This window comes from Diuraphis noxia, unplaced genomic scaffold (genome assembly GCF_037042655.1).
Source record: "Diuraphis noxia isolate RWA-SAM2 unplaced genomic scaffold, SU_Dnox_SAM2 contig0005, whole genome shotgun sequence".
In the NCBI taxonomy this organism is placed as follows: domain Eukaryota; kingdom Metazoa; phylum Arthropoda; class Insecta; order Hemiptera; family Aphididae; genus Diuraphis; species Diuraphis noxia.
This window is the reverse complement of record NW_028301715.1, coordinates 45,458,002-45,475,192: the sequence shown is the minus strand read 5'-3', so window position 1 is coordinate 45,475,192 and position 17,191 is coordinate 45,458,002. Positions and strand designations below refer to the sequence as shown.

General features: G+C 27.0%; 1 protein-coding gene across 6 annotated transcripts in view; it reads left to right on the top strand.

The window, feature by feature from the left end:
- Positions 1 to 17,191, top strand: part of unc79 (UNC-79 domain-containing protein) — a 40,789-nt gene that overhangs the window by 3,058 nt on the left and 20,540 nt on the right. For all 6 annotated transcript variants that reach the window (XM_089229816.1, XM_089229815.1, XM_089229813.1 and 3 more), the window contains exons 3-34: positions 3,306 to 3,467; positions 4,344 to 4,514; positions 4,598 to 4,678; positions 4,741 to 4,920; positions 5,529 to 5,761; positions 5,834 to 6,042; positions 6,107 to 6,399; positions 7,823 to 7,967; positions 8,027 to 8,203; positions 8,291 to 8,414; positions 8,487 to 8,619; positions 8,708 to 8,844; positions 8,927 to 9,154; positions 9,390 to 9,536; positions 9,704 to 9,803; positions 10,628 to 10,797; positions 11,754 to 11,902; positions 12,265 to 12,422; positions 13,312 to 13,493; positions 13,558 to 13,759; positions 13,856 to 14,050; positions 14,301 to 14,390; positions 14,453 to 14,592; positions 14,652 to 14,773; positions 14,833 to 15,049; positions 15,118 to 15,256; positions 15,313 to 15,463; positions 15,536 to 15,629; positions 15,874 to 15,957; positions 16,022 to 16,167; positions 16,467 to 16,690; positions 16,768 to 16,982. In XM_089229816.1, coding sequence (XP_089085942.1) covers positions 3,306 to 3,467; positions 4,344 to 4,514; positions 4,598 to 4,678; positions 4,741 to 4,920; positions 5,529 to 5,761; positions 5,834 to 6,042; positions 6,107 to 6,399; positions 7,823 to 7,967; positions 8,027 to 8,203; positions 8,291 to 8,414; positions 8,487 to 8,619; positions 8,708 to 8,844; positions 8,927 to 9,154; positions 9,390 to 9,536; positions 9,704 to 9,803; positions 10,628 to 10,797; positions 11,754 to 11,902; positions 12,265 to 12,422; positions 13,312 to 13,493; positions 13,558 to 13,759; positions 13,856 to 14,050; positions 14,301 to 14,390; positions 14,453 to 14,592; positions 14,652 to 14,773; positions 14,833 to 15,049; positions 15,118 to 15,256; positions 15,313 to 15,463; positions 15,536 to 15,629; positions 15,874 to 15,957; positions 16,022 to 16,167; positions 16,467 to 16,690; positions 16,768 to 16,982 — 5,198 coding nt within the window. The remainder of the gene's footprint in view (positions 1 to 3,305; positions 3,468 to 4,343; positions 4,515 to 4,597; positions 4,679 to 4,740; positions 4,921 to 5,528; positions 5,762 to 5,833; positions 6,043 to 6,106; positions 6,400 to 7,822; positions 7,968 to 8,026; positions 8,204 to 8,290; positions 8,415 to 8,486; positions 8,620 to 8,707; positions 8,845 to 8,926; positions 9,155 to 9,389; positions 9,537 to 9,703; positions 9,804 to 10,627; positions 10,798 to 11,753; positions 11,903 to 12,264; positions 12,423 to 13,311; positions 13,494 to 13,557; positions 13,760 to 13,855; positions 14,051 to 14,300; positions 14,391 to 14,452; positions 14,593 to 14,651; positions 14,774 to 14,832; positions 15,050 to 15,117; positions 15,257 to 15,312; positions 15,464 to 15,535; positions 15,630 to 15,873; positions 15,958 to 16,021; positions 16,168 to 16,466; positions 16,691 to 16,767; positions 16,983 to 17,191) is intronic.

Genomic DNA, 17,191 nt, shown 5'->3' with positions numbered 1-17,191 from the left:
ACGCATAAACACATCCATCCACACGTGGGCGTAATTATTAGTCTTCACCTGCAGCAACAACCTAACTAATAGCCAGCGCTACCTGAATGGCTGAATGAACCGTAATAAAAGCCCTATACACCAAACGTCGTATTTTTTTTTTATTGATCTTTATAGCTTCGGTGACATGGGCCATTAGCTTTATACATAATTTACATTATACTATTACTTAAAACTTACATGTTTTAGGTGACAATTTAATTACAATAATAAGGGCTGTTGACAAGCTGTATTCTAATTAAATGTATTTATCTATTTTGGTTGTCCTGAGGAATGACATGATTTTTTCGGGTTGACAGTCGGGTCCGATTGATTCGTGTAAGTTGGTTGGTATATTTAGTTTTTCTCTTTCTTCTTCATTTGACCGGCATTCTGTCATCAAGTGTTTTACTGAGAGAGTTACTCCGCATGTGGTGCATTCTGACGGTGCAGGTTGGTTCTTCATGAGGTGTCCATGTGTGAGGTGGGTGTGTCCGATTCTGAGCCGGTTTATTATTATTTCGGTTTTTCTTGAAATTTTGTATTGAGGCCAGGGATTTATGTTATGTTTTATTTCACGTAATTAGTTGTTTTGGTTTGACCAGTGATTTTGCCATATATTTTGAGTGATTATTTTTATGTGTTTTTTTGTGTCTAATATTGTGTTACTTTTTTGTTTGGGAGTTTCGGATACTATGGCTTCTTTTGCGTGATGATCGGCTAATTCATTTCCGTGAATTTTGCAATGTCCTGGTGTCCAAATTATTTGGACGTTCTTGTTTTTGTTTTTAAGATTATCGATTTTATTTATAATGTTGGCGGCAATGTCGTTGGATTCAATATATTTTGGATGCTATTGATGGAGCTTAGGGAGTCTATCAATATATTGAAGTTTTCAATATGTTTAAGAGCTGATATTATAGCGATGGCTCCGGCGGTATACCTAGATTGAGTATTTCTTTTGCAGTTTATTATATGTTATTATTTCTTTGTCGATTATGATTGCTATTCCTACTCCTTGTTCGCTTTTGGATGCATCGGTATATAAGTCTTGTCCTAAATATTTATTTTTGAGGTCGTAGAATTGACTTTTGAAGATTTCTGGGATGGTTTCTTTTTTTTGTTTACTGCAAGTTCTTGTTTAAGTTGATTTTGGTGGACCATGGTGGTGTTTGTATAATTGAGTATTTTATTATATTTGAAAAATATAATTTGAATTTTGTGGTAATCTGATTGATGTGGTCTTGTATTATTTTTCAGAGTTGTTTCTGGTTATTCTTGTGGCGAAATTAAGTACTATTTGAATTCTTCGGATCCAGTGCCGGTTCACTAGCTATAATGTAGATGCTTTCAACCGGGCTGGATTTGAATGCGCCGATGGCTAGGCGTAGACATGTGTTGTGTATTGGGGTGTCGTATTTTTTATTGCCTCTCTTTTCAATGAAATATTTATATAATCATTTTTTTTTATTCATGGTTAAACATCAACATCTAAGATTATTAGCTTACAACAATAATAAATTTAAAAAAAATAGTTAGGTACATAACAATAAATACCTACATAGAATTCACTAGATTTCGAATAAATTTAAGAAATTAAATAATTCTATAGGTATGTCTGTTAAATGGGGCACAGCCGCGCACAGGGCTTCAAAGAGGCTGTCTGGAATTCCAAGGCTAATTCTGGTTTCCACGTGGTTTCGATAGTGCATTATGAGATGTTTAATAGTAAGCGGTTCTCCTCAGGTTTATCATAATGTTGGTTCTTCTCTTCACATGAGATGTCCATCGGATATCTTTGTATGACCTATACGTAGTCTGTAATTGAATAAATTGGGTTTAGGCCAGTATGGTATAGTATATTTTATTTCTCTTTGTTTGTTATTTGTTGTATGCCGCCATTTAGATTCCCACAATTAGGCACAATAGGTCGATAGGTACTAACTTTCCTGTGGATGTCAATAAGTGAGGAACGAGGTGAGGAGAGTAGGCACGCATTTCCGTGTTAGTGTTATTTACTGATTCACGAGCTACTGTGACTGCTTTCTCATGCAATCTATTCCGCAATGGCCTGCAGGTGTCCATATAAATCATATACCTAATCTTGTTAGCTTTTGCAATGGTGTGACTTATTTTAATAGCTAGAGTGGACGACAAGTGTGAGTTGTACTTAAGATTTAAAGTTTAGGATATTGAGTGAATCTGAACAAATGTTGATAGTAGGGTCCGGTAGTTGAACGGCCTGGTGTACTCCTTTGAGAGGTACAATGTATTCCGCTGTATATATACTATTATGGTCTGATAGTTTGTAAGATATGGATAAGTCGACTAAAGTCGTATATGAATATATGATATCAATTGCCATACTTGAGTTGGTTCTAGAAGCATCTAATTAGAGGGTTTGACGGGAGAGAGTCCAAAATTTCATTAAAAGCTTTTTTAAATAGTGTTTTGGGTTTCTGTTTGGTATAATCTGCTTATGTAATCTAAAAAAGTCTGAACTATCTATTTTTAATCAATAATCTATAATATTTTGCAGTCTCTTTAAAGTTTAAAATGTTTAAATTTAATTCTAGAAATATTATTTATCCGCAGCTAGCCGCCTGGATTACATCACCTAGCTACAAAAGTCGACTGTCTTAACTCTTAAGTCTTTACAGTAAAGGTTTTTTGAAGTCGCGTTCTTAATAGGTTATAGGATAGTAATTATAACAGCTACTACATATTTTTTTTTTAAATAAAAGTTGTAACCCATGTGACTTAAAAACTCGGTTAACGGGCGCTTTTCGAAAATTGCAAGTGCAGCCTAGGCATCATAGGGTGCCACTGTAAACACGTCTATGCATTTATAATATTAAAAGCTCGTATTATACGATATACCTATTCATTGCTCCGATTAGTCCAAACCAAAATCGAAATCATAATAATAATTACCTATATCGCAATCTCAAATTTACAAAATTGTTCGATTAAATTTTTTATAACTTTATTAAATATGTATTTTATTATTTATATAATTTTATAATTTATAACTAGAACTTTATTTAACAAAATAAACCCTAACATTTAAGTGATAAAAAGGATTCGATTATTATTCATAATATTATTTTTTTAAAATTTATTCTACCCTATAATTTAATGGAAACTATTATATTATATAGGTAGTAGTTCAATAAAACCATTATTTTTGTCTACAGTAAAATTACTAATTTTAATTACTATCATATTATTTTAAGAACCTTTATCCATCGTTATTTAATTAAAAACATGTATTTTATTTGTTTCAGCAATGTTAAAAGAAGTTTCAAAATCGCCACATGAAATGATTTTACATCCTGAAATGGATGCTGCTCGTTTAGCTCTTTATCCAACATTGGATTACATTGGCTTGTATTCTGCCCTTGAATCATTACTTCATTCTGCATCATCTATTAATACTGGTTTACAAGGTATACCTATATATACACTAATACCTACTCTAGATATTTTCAGTGACACGATTTTTTTTTGTGGTGAAGGAGGTGATTGTGACAGTATACCTTTAATTTTTCTGCGTCTTATTGGCCTATATATTGCAATATACTCACAAACCCGCCAATAACATGAAAGTTAAAATAAGAAAACCATATATAGAAAATATACATAGAAAACCATAATATTTAAGATATATAATAGATATATAATATATAAAGATATATAATAGGCTTATTTATTATTTATAAATATACAATATTGAATATATAAATTATAATTTATTATTATCTATACATGAGTGCATGGCAAAATATATTTCCAACTTTCAACTTACAATTTTTTTAAATAATTCAAACTATAAACACACAACCCTTCAACCCCATGCATACTCCATACTCCAAAGTCCATACATACACAAAACTTGTGTATTTACTATGATGAAAAAAATTGGTTTACTTAAATTGTATAGTATAATATATAGAATTAAGAATAGTATCTCTATAGATAGTTTGTTATCTACTGAGACTACTAGCTTTAATATACCTACAATCACTTATTATAAATTGATCCTTTTTAGATCTCTAATATAATAAGATGTTTAAAATATGACTTATATTAGTATATTTAGATTTTGAATAGATTCTATAGATTAAAATAGATATCTATGTAACATTTATTAGATATCTAAGAAAAGTCTAAAAGAGATTTAACGATAATTATTGGTGAATACTGTGTAAATTTTTCTTCTTACTATCAATATTCCTATATTTTATTATAGGTAATTAATTTAGTACTTATAGTTTAAAAACAAATCTGGACATGTTTCTATGACACATTATAAATTTATTTAGCATTTGGAGAAGCATTCAATCAATGTGTGGCTTGTCTGGTTCCTTTTCTTGGTGGCGATACCTTGGAAAGCTTACCATATATGATTGCAACTGCTTTTCAAGTACTCCCTTCATCAGTACACCATGACCTGATCAACACGTTATGTTATTTTGTGATACCATTTACAATACGTAAATTTATCAACATTTATGATTACTTACTTGTCTTTTTTTCTACTTGACTATGGTACTAAGACATTTATTTTGTTTTTTAGCTAGAAATAAATGCATAAACAATGCAGCATTATCTGTAGCTGGGATTTTATTGCTAGTTTTTCAAAATACATTTGATACAGGTAAATTAAAATACTTATTAAAATACTTAACTAAGTTTTTATATGTTATGGTTTGTTATCAGCATTACATTTACAATTAGTTGAACGTCTTATGACATTTAAAAAAAATATAAAAAAAGATTTACTTGTGGTAATTGCGTATGGAACTTCAGTAGCAAGATATCATGCTGCAAGGTTATTATTCAATTATTGGCCTTTGTACAATGCCAACAAATTTGACAGAAATAAACCGAAATCAATTGGTAATTATTTATTTTATTATTTCATATTAGAAAATGATTAATTAGGTAGGTAATTGTAAAAATTAAATTTACCCATATACATTTTTTATCCCGTTTAAGCAGATACTATTTAAGTAGGCACCTACTCAAAAACTGTTAACTATTGTTAAGATTTTTTTTTTTGCAATCTCACAATTTTTTATTAATAAACTCATTAAAAATATGCTTTTAACTTGTAATTGATTATATTTTAGAAACCAAATGCCAAAATGATATTATTTTATATTTCATGTTAATATAGAGACTTAGTACAAATAACAAATTAGGTATTCTAGTAGAATTTTACCTATTCTTACTTTAATCTTTTTAAATTTAAGCACATAAATTGTACATACAATTTGTGATTGATTAATAAAATATGTGTTTAAATGTTATAAAAACGTATTGGAAAACTTTAATTATATTAATACTTTTGTGTGCCTATGTTATAAATATTTGTTGCATTATGAATAACAATGATCAGTTAAATATAAGTATCTAATAATTTGAAATGATACACTATTACTTAGAAATTTAAAAAGTAACTTGAATTTTTACAAAATTAACTACCATTTTTTCATCATATATAGGAAACTGGTTGGCATTGCTGTGTCAAAAAAAAAATTGTCCAAAAGTGGGTTATGGTCCTGCAGAACGTGTATGTTTGAATCATGAGTTATCCATGAAACATGCTGAAAACTGTCCACCACCATTTTATTTATGCACTGATTGCGCAGAAGATTTACACAATAAAAAACCATCATATCAATTCCATATTGTTTTACAACCATTACTTTTAGCTACGTGGAAATGTGAATATAAAGTAAATAAAATAAAGTTTATAAATAGATTCCTTAAATTTTAAATACTATACAAATATTTGAATTAATTAAAGGAATGTAAATCACAAAACACTATGATTAGTGTGACATGTTTTTCACCTGAGTGTGCATCTATGAATAAAAATCGACCCATTAGATTATGTTCAGATTGTAATAAACTAATTCATTCAGAAAATGTTGACCATATTGTTCACTGGACTTTAAAATCAGCTGGAGAATTAGATAATGAGATGCAAACTTATTTGGTTGAGTCAATTGTTAGGTAAATATTTATAAGAGTGTTTTTATTTTATTTAAATTAAAATACAATATTTATTATATTTTAGTTTATTAAAAGAAGTTCGAGCACCTATCTCAGAGGCTACAAAAGAAAGTCAAACTAAAGCAGCTGTATTTGGAGCTAAAGTAAAAGGCACATTGTCATCTAGCAAGACAGATAAAGAAGATGAACAACCAGAAGTCACAATAAATGATAGGCAGCTTATGGGCAGAACTGGGGTTTGGCTATTGGTTGCTTTATATCGAATAGAAGATCAGGAACCTCCTCGTTCTAGTATAATGGGAAGATTATTATCTATACTATTTCATTGGTTTCATGTCACTGCTTATTCTTATGATGGTAAATTTGAACTTCAGATATATTTAAATAATGTACCTTAAATTTTTTTTTTTTGTTCTCACTAAATTGAGCTATCGGTTTTACAATGAAAAGGTGATGTGTTTTGTTTTTTTTAACCAGTCAAGGAATTTATCATTAAAATATCCATAATGCATCTTTATAAATTTAGATTTTTGATTTCAGGGTTATCAAAATTAATAAAGCCATAAAAAATTTTAGTTTTCGATAAATTTGATTTAAAATGATTTTATTAAACTTTTAATGTTGTCGTATACACACCTTTTGGTGATATACCTCTATTGACAATTGAGTCATCAAAAGACCATAAATTAACCAGTTACAGTTTGGCTCTCAAGAAGTTGATATCGCTATCTTTCTATTTAGACATAAATCTTCAACAACCATAAATTAACCAGTATTTGATCATATTGAAAGAATATAACTAAAGTAGGATTACCTTCACTATTTAGACCTTTAATCCTTAATTACCATAAATTTACCTATTACAGATTGTATTCAAGGAATATAGTAGAATTGTGTGGCTACTCAAACAAAACATATAATTTTAAAAGTTGGCAACACTTTTTATCAAAATTATAAAACAATTACAAAAAACAAAACACCCTTATCCCATATTTATCGTTGCTTTACTCGCATGACCGTTGTACCTACTCTCCTCCTGAAACACTTAAAGACAATGTAATCCCCTTTGCCTACGCGTCCACCAATGTTATTTAGGAAATTATTGTTGTCGCCTCAGCACATTTAACTTTGATGGCCAAACTTATCTTTACATTAAAATATTCTCACCTTTTATGTACCTATATGAATTAAATAATATTACATTGATAATAACTGTCTACAATATACGTCAATGTTAAATGTGGTTAAAAATTTATCATTTTATAGTAATTAGATATAAAATTATAAAATAAAATGTACCTATAGGATATTATTTGAAAAATATTTCATGATAAGTTTGTGATTTATATTTAGTGTTATATTATTATGTAACATGCTTGAATATACTCAAATATATATTTATTTAAAAAAATAATTGCAAACCTCAAAAGAATTGTTACAGATAAATTAATAACTATTATAGAACAATATTTTAAAATCTATTTATTTAAAGATTGTATATTATCCTAATCATAGGTACAAATAGTGTTTGTCATTGAAGATGGTTGAAGATCACAATCTATACTGAATATTCCAATATACTATGTAGTAAATCCATTAGTTTTTTAGGAAGCTATATGAATTCTTGGGGGCTGAGCCCCTAGCTTAATTATTTGTACCTTTGATGCTAATTATAATTAAAAATCAACAAATTTACTCATAAGTAAATAATTAATTAGTATTGTAAACAGAAACTGTAAACTTTATTTTATTAACTGTTTATTTGTTCTATTTATCATAGACCAACAAGAATGCACTTTAGAATATATGAAGACAGAATATATTGGTGAACGGTGGCTAAAGGGTGTTAGACAGCATTATTTTGAAGCATTTGTCAATTGTTTATTACCATGTCCACCAGAATATGCACAAGTTGGTGGTAATTGGTATGTACCTACTTATATATACATTATTAAGACATATTACAAATACATTTAATCTTTAGGGATATGTTAGCAAGTCAAACTGCACTTATTAAAAATGGCTTAAACCAACTGCTATGTTTAGTACCTTATGATATTGTCACTTCAGAAATATGGGAATTAATTATGCCTCATTGGTTAGAAGCTATTGTACGTGATGTTCCGCCTGACGAATTGCCAGAATTACGAATGCTTTTATGGTAATATAAATGTTATTATAATAACACTTAAAATCATAAAATTATTATTTATTTTAATATACCTAATAAAATAAAATTTATGTTTAGCAAAATATTAGACTCAGATATGAATCCTTTAGGATTTGATGCTACAAAGCTGTACAATTTCATAGAAATACGTTTTAAAGGTACATCTGCCAAAGTTCAAGAACAAGCTTTAACTTGGATTCAGGTAAAATAGATAAACTTATTAAAGTACTTACTGTATTTGATTTAAATTATAATTTTACAATATATTTTACAGGTATTAACTAGCTTAGAGATTATTATACCGATTCATCTATTATTTAACTTTTTTAAAGATGGATTAGATAGCCTAAAAAAAATCTATAACATGGAAAATATAAAAGAATCTAATTTTGTGAAGAGTAATTTGAGTTAGTACTTATTAATATAAATGTATTGAATAAAATAATATAAAATTACTTGAGTTGAAATTTTTTTAACAGTAGTTATATATTTCAGATCCTGTTATAATTAAACGTACAGAAAGTGTCACAGATGATGAAGATAAACAAAATTATTATACTCGGCCAGATATGTTAGAAGATGATTTGAAACTTAGCTGTTGTGTGTTAATGCTGGATATAACATCAAAACAAGTGAGTTTAACTAAAATTAAATGCTAACATAAGCTTACCATTAATATAAAAATATACTATAAATAATTTTAAATGAATTCAGATGGAATTACATGGCATTGAAAGACATACAGGATTTGCAAGTGCAATAAACCATGAAGTATGTAAACTAATTACCAACACTTTAATTACTGGATGGTTCACTGAGTCTCATCGAGATTGCGAAAACAAAGTGGAATGCATATCTTGTGAATTAATTGTATTGTGGCATCAACTGGCAAGCTCATTGATAGAATATATTTCTTTGCCAAATTTAGCACATCCTCCTGATGTAAGTAAAATATCATAAATATATTACTTAGGCATTTTCTAAGGACCTATTTCTGGATAAGGACATTGTCTATTGCTTTAATTTCTATCAGTATAATCGAATATTTTTTAATTAATAAGTCTCATATAATCAATTCTCATAGTAATATGAATTAATCTCAATATCTTGAATATCATCGATTGTTTGCAATTACTATTGGATTATGTATTATTTTTAACATAATTTGTATTTAAAGGATCCGATTATAGAAGAGTGTTTTTCTGATGATGCAAAAAAAACACCTACAGAAGTGGATAAAAAGGAATCAAAATGTGAAGGAACTAACTTATCATTTATGTTAACTCCAGACACTATTGGTGGACTTTTAGTTAACATGCCTCAAGTAAAATGTTTATGAATACAGTTTTAAATTTAAATTAATAATTAATTATTAATAATAATTTAATTTTTATAAAAAATTTAATATAATTATTAGTACTAAACATTTTTACTAAAACTTTTAATCTTCCATAAATATCTAAAAGTGTTTTAAAAAAAGTAATTTTTCAGCTTATGACTGCTACAGTGGAAACCGTTGTTGAGCAATTAGACTTAACTCCAGTAATGCCAGCTATTGCCAGAGCCATTACATTAACAGAATCTGATGTTGGTAATTATTTTTCCAACACATTTTTCTATTAATCAATGAATTTAATCTTTAATATACATATTAACTGATTCAAATTTCAAGTTCTGGGATTGGCAACCCAGGCTCACAATGTCGTATTTTATAGGCCACAAAAAATATGTTAATTTACGTTATAATTTAATATAATTTAGTTCTATTTACTTGATAAATTATAGATATCAGTACATATTATAATGTATAAAATCTTAAATCTATTCAAATTATTATAATGTATTAGTGTAATTGCGTTCTTCATTTGTTATAGTTTAGTAATTTTAATATAATAAGTGACTATATAGATTGGCTACGAGTGCTACGACTATAATAGTGACTTCTTACTTGATTATGGTGACTATGAAAAGAAAAATGTATGATAAACTTTGACTTTTGATGATTCTTGAGTTGATTTATGTATAATATAAATATATTATGTTTAGTTAAAAAAATAAATAGAGTTTCAGTTTTAAAAGAATATAATATAAAATGGAATTATGATACTAAACATATTAACTTTTGAAAATATCATTGGTAGCTTAAACAAAAATAAAAAAATAAATCCATAAAGGAGTAAATGAAATTTTTTTGTACTTATGTTTTTAAAGTAATAAATATTGTTTGTTTTAGTAATAAAATTATTGGTATTATCTAATAGTATATAATATAAATAATGTGTTAAATTAGTTTTTTTATTTATTGTTCCTCAATGAAAAGTTGAGAAATTTGGCTCGCATTTTTCTAAAGGTTGCCGAACCCTGACTTAGTTAAAAGTTAAAAGATTATTAATTATTATTTATACTTTTTTTAAGGAGTTGCAACTGCAAGAGTTGCACAAGCCAAATTAATGAACGAATATGATGAGCCAATAGATGAGTCAGTCCATAATATACAAGATTTTTGGCAAACAGGTCAAGGAAGGTTTCGAATCAAAATTGATGAACTTCCTGACCAGTTACAATTGGTTTATCACATTCTTAAAGTATGAATTTCAATAATTATATATTGATAAATCTCAGTATACATAGTCATTGATAACCTAATTTTTACAAAGTGGACAGTGGCGATCCAGAGAGAGCATAGGGGGACTTGGTCGCTCCCTTCTCAGCAACATAGTTGCCCTATGTTTTAACCTGTGTTTTCCATTGAAGTGGAGTAGTATGTGTCTGTAGTATTAATGTTGTTAACTATTTTATGCTTTTGTTTGACTACCAAAAATAAAAATATCACTGGATTTGTCCCTGTAAGTTTATGGTTTATAAATTCTGTGTTTCCCAGTTTCAGATACATTAAATTTCCAATTGGTTTTATGCTGAAGTGAATATGGTATTTTTTTACAAGCTAGAGATAACTTATAAAACTTTTTGAATTTTTAAAGAAACATTTCAAAATTTTAGGTTTCTGGTACAAAACTTATATTTTTAAATATTATTATAACAAACTCATATTTTTGATGTCATGTTTATTATTTGGTATACTAATTTTTAAGGTTAGGTTTTACTCAAAAATATTAATTCTTAGATAAAAATTGATTGAATGAGAGGTCTTTTAACATTTAATCATTAAAACAAAAATTGAGTACCACCTACCTATTTCTTAAAATCCACAAACATACACAGTACATAATACATTATAATAATACTGATAAAATTAAAATATCATCTGTATTAAGCACTAACAATATATATTAGATCCTCCTTTGGAAAATCTTAAATGTACTTATGTTCAAATGACTATGCATATGGTTTTATAGAAATAGATTTTAGTCTTTAGAGGATGTAAGTTATATTTTAAAATGATTATAATTATATAATTGTTTGAAAAATTAAAATTAAAAATACAAAGTTAGCAGAAGAGTAGATAATTATAATTAATTGTTCATTTAAATTTGATATTTTTACTTTTATATATTATTTAATTTTAATATATTTTATTTAGGAGTTTCCTAAAACAAATGATACAAGTTTCAAGTATTATTTATTACAATCCTTGTATCTTGTTGTTTTGCATTGTGATACATTAACTAAAGCTGTTAAAGAGCACAGAGGATTTGTAATATGGTGTCAAGAAAATTTGATAATTAAGAAGTAAGTTTAAGTTTAATTTAATTAAAATATTTAATTGTTTATTACATTTAATTATTATTTAACTATTAACTATAAATTAAGCCATAAGGTTGAGGGCCTAAGAATACTTTTATCAACAAAGAACAATATTTATTTATTTTATTTTAAATATAATATAAAAATACATCTTACACTTTTAAAGCTGTTCATTTTTGTAACTTGAGAATACAACAGATGAATAAAGGTACTATAAAAAAGTATCATTCATCATATTAAATTGTTATTAAAACACAATGGAGATAATTACATTTATTTTTATGTGAATAAATAATTTAAAATTAAATCATTTCATTAACTTTTTACATTAATCATGTTATTTTTAGCATTTGGGACTGTATTGAGGGTATCAAATCTCATCTTTGTGAAGTAGCTATACCTGTTATGCTTCATTGTGTGTCATTACCATGTGGCAGTGATATTTTTTGGAAACTAATTAAAGATGAATTTCATAGTTCTGATTGGCGTACTCGTTTCAATGCAGGTATAAACTATATTAATTATATTACCTAATAATAATACTTTACAACTTTACAAGTCATTAAATCAATTTATAAATTTAAAATTTTGTAAGACTAGTTTGTGAATAATTACATAGTTTATATTATAGTTAAATTACTTTAGCTTAGTTTTTAAATATTTTCAAAATGTAGCTATAGAATATTTGAGTGTACTTATCCCTTAAGAGTTATTATTTATGATTATTATGCATGATCTTAAAATTTTATCAAATCTGAAGTCTTTTCTAAAAGTAATTTTTAAATAATATAATAATAATATAAAAAAAAATTAAAGATAAATTATTTATAGCTAAAATATTGTAATAACATGGTGACTGTCAGTGCCGGCCCAAGATACGGGCGAACCGGGTGGTTGCCAGGGGCGGGGCGCTTTTAATATACAAATATTTTATAAATTTTAGCGTAATATTTATTCAAATTGACAATAATGTAGCTAAATGACTAAATTATCTATGACAGAATATTCTGTTTTATATTTTTTTTCATAGATTTTACTCCACTTTCCAGTTTTTATTATTATATTACAAATAATTTAAAAACAATATACAATGATACATAATCATTAACTCGGGAAAACCAAAAAAGTATGTGTTACAGCCGATACGTCTATAAATTGTATCCAAATAAGTTTTGCAATCCTTTACCTATCAATTATTTTTCAATAAAAAATGTTTATAAAAATTAAGTTATAATCAAAATATTAAACTATAAAAATTATACACTTTCAGTCTGTATTCATCATAGATGCACATTCTATTTATTATATACTATTATAATTATCTATTAATATATGTATCATTTATGTTTATATATAACTTAATCTAATAATTAATTATAATATTTTTTTTTAAGTTGAAAAAGTGGTGCTAATATCTAGATTTGTGGACAATACACCCTTAAGAAATAACCCTACTCTTCAATCATGTATAACAAATGCATTTTGTTACCTTTTATCAAGTATGGATGACCGTAGTTCTTATGTAGCCACAAGAGCTACCCTTTTATTACCTACCATCCACGATTCTGCATTAAAAGTAATGTTTTTCAACTTAATATCTTATTTATTTTTAATAAAATGATTATTAATTATTTACTTAGAGTTTAATTCATTGTATGGAAATGCATTTCGATACTGTCATGGTAGATAGACCTATGATATTACAATCTCTTTATCAGTTACACAATACATTGAATGACAGGAAAATACTTTCATGGGAGTTTTTCTTAGGTCGTTTTGATGCTTTATTTATAGAAGCTCAGATACAGTTAAAAAAAAGTGGTGATATTACTCATGTACGAGGTGAGTTAATTCATACATTTATTTTTAAAGTTATACTTGAAACAAAAATATTATATGATAAACAAAAACCATGTTTTTTAATTATTTTTAAACTAGATTTAAGAAATTCAGATATCACAAGCGATTCATTTATTAAAAAAGTCCAAAGAGCTCATGAATCTATGGCATCTTCTTCAGAATCTAATTCTGTACGAACATTAAGCGCAAGTTTTGGTCAAAAATGGCCATATAAGAGAACCATGTCTGCACCCGCTTCAACTTTAACAAAGAATGTCCCAAAACACAATGGTGGTCAGTCATGTTTCACATATTATTTTTATTTGAATAAACGATAGTTGCTCATTTAAATTTAATTTAGTAAGTGCTGAAAATTTGATACATGGGTTATGGCAGAAAAATATAAAACCATACAAATACATTAAAATATATATGACATTACTTGTCCCCAATATTATATGCATTTTAAATTATAAATTTATAATATTTAATCATCAGTGTAAGTTAAAATGATATCATAGTAAACTGTAAAAATAATTTCTAGGCGATAAAGTTTATAATAGGCAGTTTTCTGCTCCAATCTTGAAAAGAAAAACTTCGCAGCTTATTACACCAATTCTATCAATTCTTCCAGGTATAATTAATATTGTTTAATAACAACCAACATTATAATTTATAACAATTTTTTTTTTTAAGATCATTCTTATGGAATTGATTCTCACGAAGATAATGCTAGTGAGCTCTTACAAAAAATTGTTGATTTAGAAGAATCTGACAAAGAAACAAGCAGTCTGATTGTTTTTTTACTCATGCAATACATGTCAAGACCAGAACATGTAATTTAAGTAATATATTCGATTTAACATTTATGGCACTAACAACTTTTCCATGATAGGCATATCCAGAAGAATCAAAACATGGAATAAGAGTTCAAGGTATTGTGTTACAGCATTTATATTTATTATTGGGCTATAATTACAATGAAAAAGGATTTCTTATACCACCAGATAAATTAAGGTACTTATATAATGCATCCATATAATATAATATAATTATAAAACAAAAATGTATTTTAGGGTTTTACCAGTTTTTAATTCATTTTTGTCTAATTTACCACAAATGTTGGACCAAAACTTCACTATGGGCCATGTTATTGCACCTACTGCACTGTTGTTACTTCAATATTGCCCTTCACCCGAAACACATTCTATTAATGCTACTTATTCTTTGTGGTTTTTAGAACCAATGGCTAGAAAGTCATGGCTCATGTCTGTTATGGTTTATCTGTATAAGGTAAATTATTTATTAATCAATTGGTTAGTTTACGGGGTTTAAACTAATTTATTCATACCTTATTTTAGTACAATTTCGATAAAGAACCAGTCAGCCTTCTCGTAATTTCATTAATGGAAATTGTTTTGAATACATTAAATGCACAACAACATGTTTGTAATAGAATACCTCCAACAGTTGTTATGCCCGATGCATCAAAAACCAAAGGTCTGTTATTTAAATTAAATTGAATACCATAGTATAATATTTTTATGAAATACTAGTTGAAAAAAATGGAGAATCTTTGTATGCGGAATCACAAAAATTATATGAATCCCAGCCTTCTACTTCAAGAAAATATCCAACAAGCATGGAAACACACTGGGAAGAAGATATTTCATTTCGTAGAAGAATTCCTCATAAACAAGGATCTACGTATGTAGTTTTTACATTTTAATCCAACATATGTAAGAATGTAACTATAATTGATTGAAATAATTAAATTAGCGGATCAACTGAACCAGATGAAACAGAATCAGATTTAGCCATTGCTCCAGAAAAATATAAATCAGACAGTACAACTGGTCATTACAGTTCACATGTATGTATTTACAAGGTTGAACATTGACAAGTTAAAGTATAATCACTTTTAACTAAAAATGTTGAAAAAAAATTGTTCACTTGTCCAGCCTTGTATATTTAATTATAATCTTACGATTGCAAAAATGTATTTACCTAATATAGTATTACTTATTGAATATATTATTTAAATATGATTAATATAATTATTAAATATTATAAAAATAGTGTATTGTAATCATTGTGATTTATATATACATATATAGGGATCATTTGATGAGTCAGCAGATGAGGCTTTTAATAAAAAAGGACCACTTCGATCATTTTGGTCTAATGAAAATAATGTCGATGTAAGACGGTAAATTCATTGTAATTAATAATTTTAAGAGTAATGAAGTAATATGATTTAATTAGAAAGCGGATAAATGGGGTGTAAAAGAAGGAATGAAAATGTTGGCAACTTCAGCTATAATAAGTGTAGCCAATCAACAAAATTTTTTATCACAACCTATTTTAGCTACAACTTCTACTTCATCACCTGAAATAAACACTACATTAAAGTAAGTATGAATTTATGAGTAAAAATATAAATAAAATTTAAACAATGCTAGTTTCTACTCAAATTTTTACTTATTAGAATTACATGGTTTACATTGAATATAATATTTTCTTTTGGTAATTTGTTATTAATTTGGCTAAAAAAGCATAACATATTATGCAACTTTAAACTGTAATTGTAGTATATATATTTGATTGTACTATAGTTATTTAATATAACATAATATTTTGGTTAGTGAATATAATCTGATAATTATAATAGTCACACTAATATAACAGTTAATAACTATTATTGTTACAGAAAATCTGAAGAAATAATTGATGTTCAAAAAAATCAAACATTTTATAACCCAAAAGACATCAGTCAAACATCCACGTCATCTTCTTCCGTTACATCTCACCCACCAATAGCTTCAAATATGAAAGATAAAATATTGTTTCACAAACCAACTACAAAATTATATAATTGTCCTGAGTCTCCTCTATCAAAAATGAAAGTTCATAAAAACTCTTCTTTTTCTAAGGGTAATTACTTATAATTTTATGATTATAATAGTATACCATTTGTAATATACAATAATAATAAAAATTTAAATAATTAGAATCGACCAGCGAAATTCAAACTGATTTGGGATTTAAATTGGAAGTTAGTATAGAAAAAAAACCATTGGAAATTCCAGTACAAGAACGTCTTTTACCGATTGGAACAACTATAAATCTGGTGCAAAAAATGAACAAGACTTTTGGATTAGGAGACATAGACTCAGCATCACAATCATCATCTCTTAATAGAGAAGATAGTTCTGAAAAAGAACAAGTATATTTTTGTATTCAAATTACTAATTGTACAGCTAAATCAGCATAAAATAGACTTCATTTTCTATCATTTCTATTGAGCCTAAATAAATTTATTACATAAAATATTTTTTGTCATTTATCTGCTATTTTAATTTGCTTTAGTAAATATTTTTTTTGAATACACATATTACATAATAAACATTTTAAAGATTTAGTATAAATAACTTG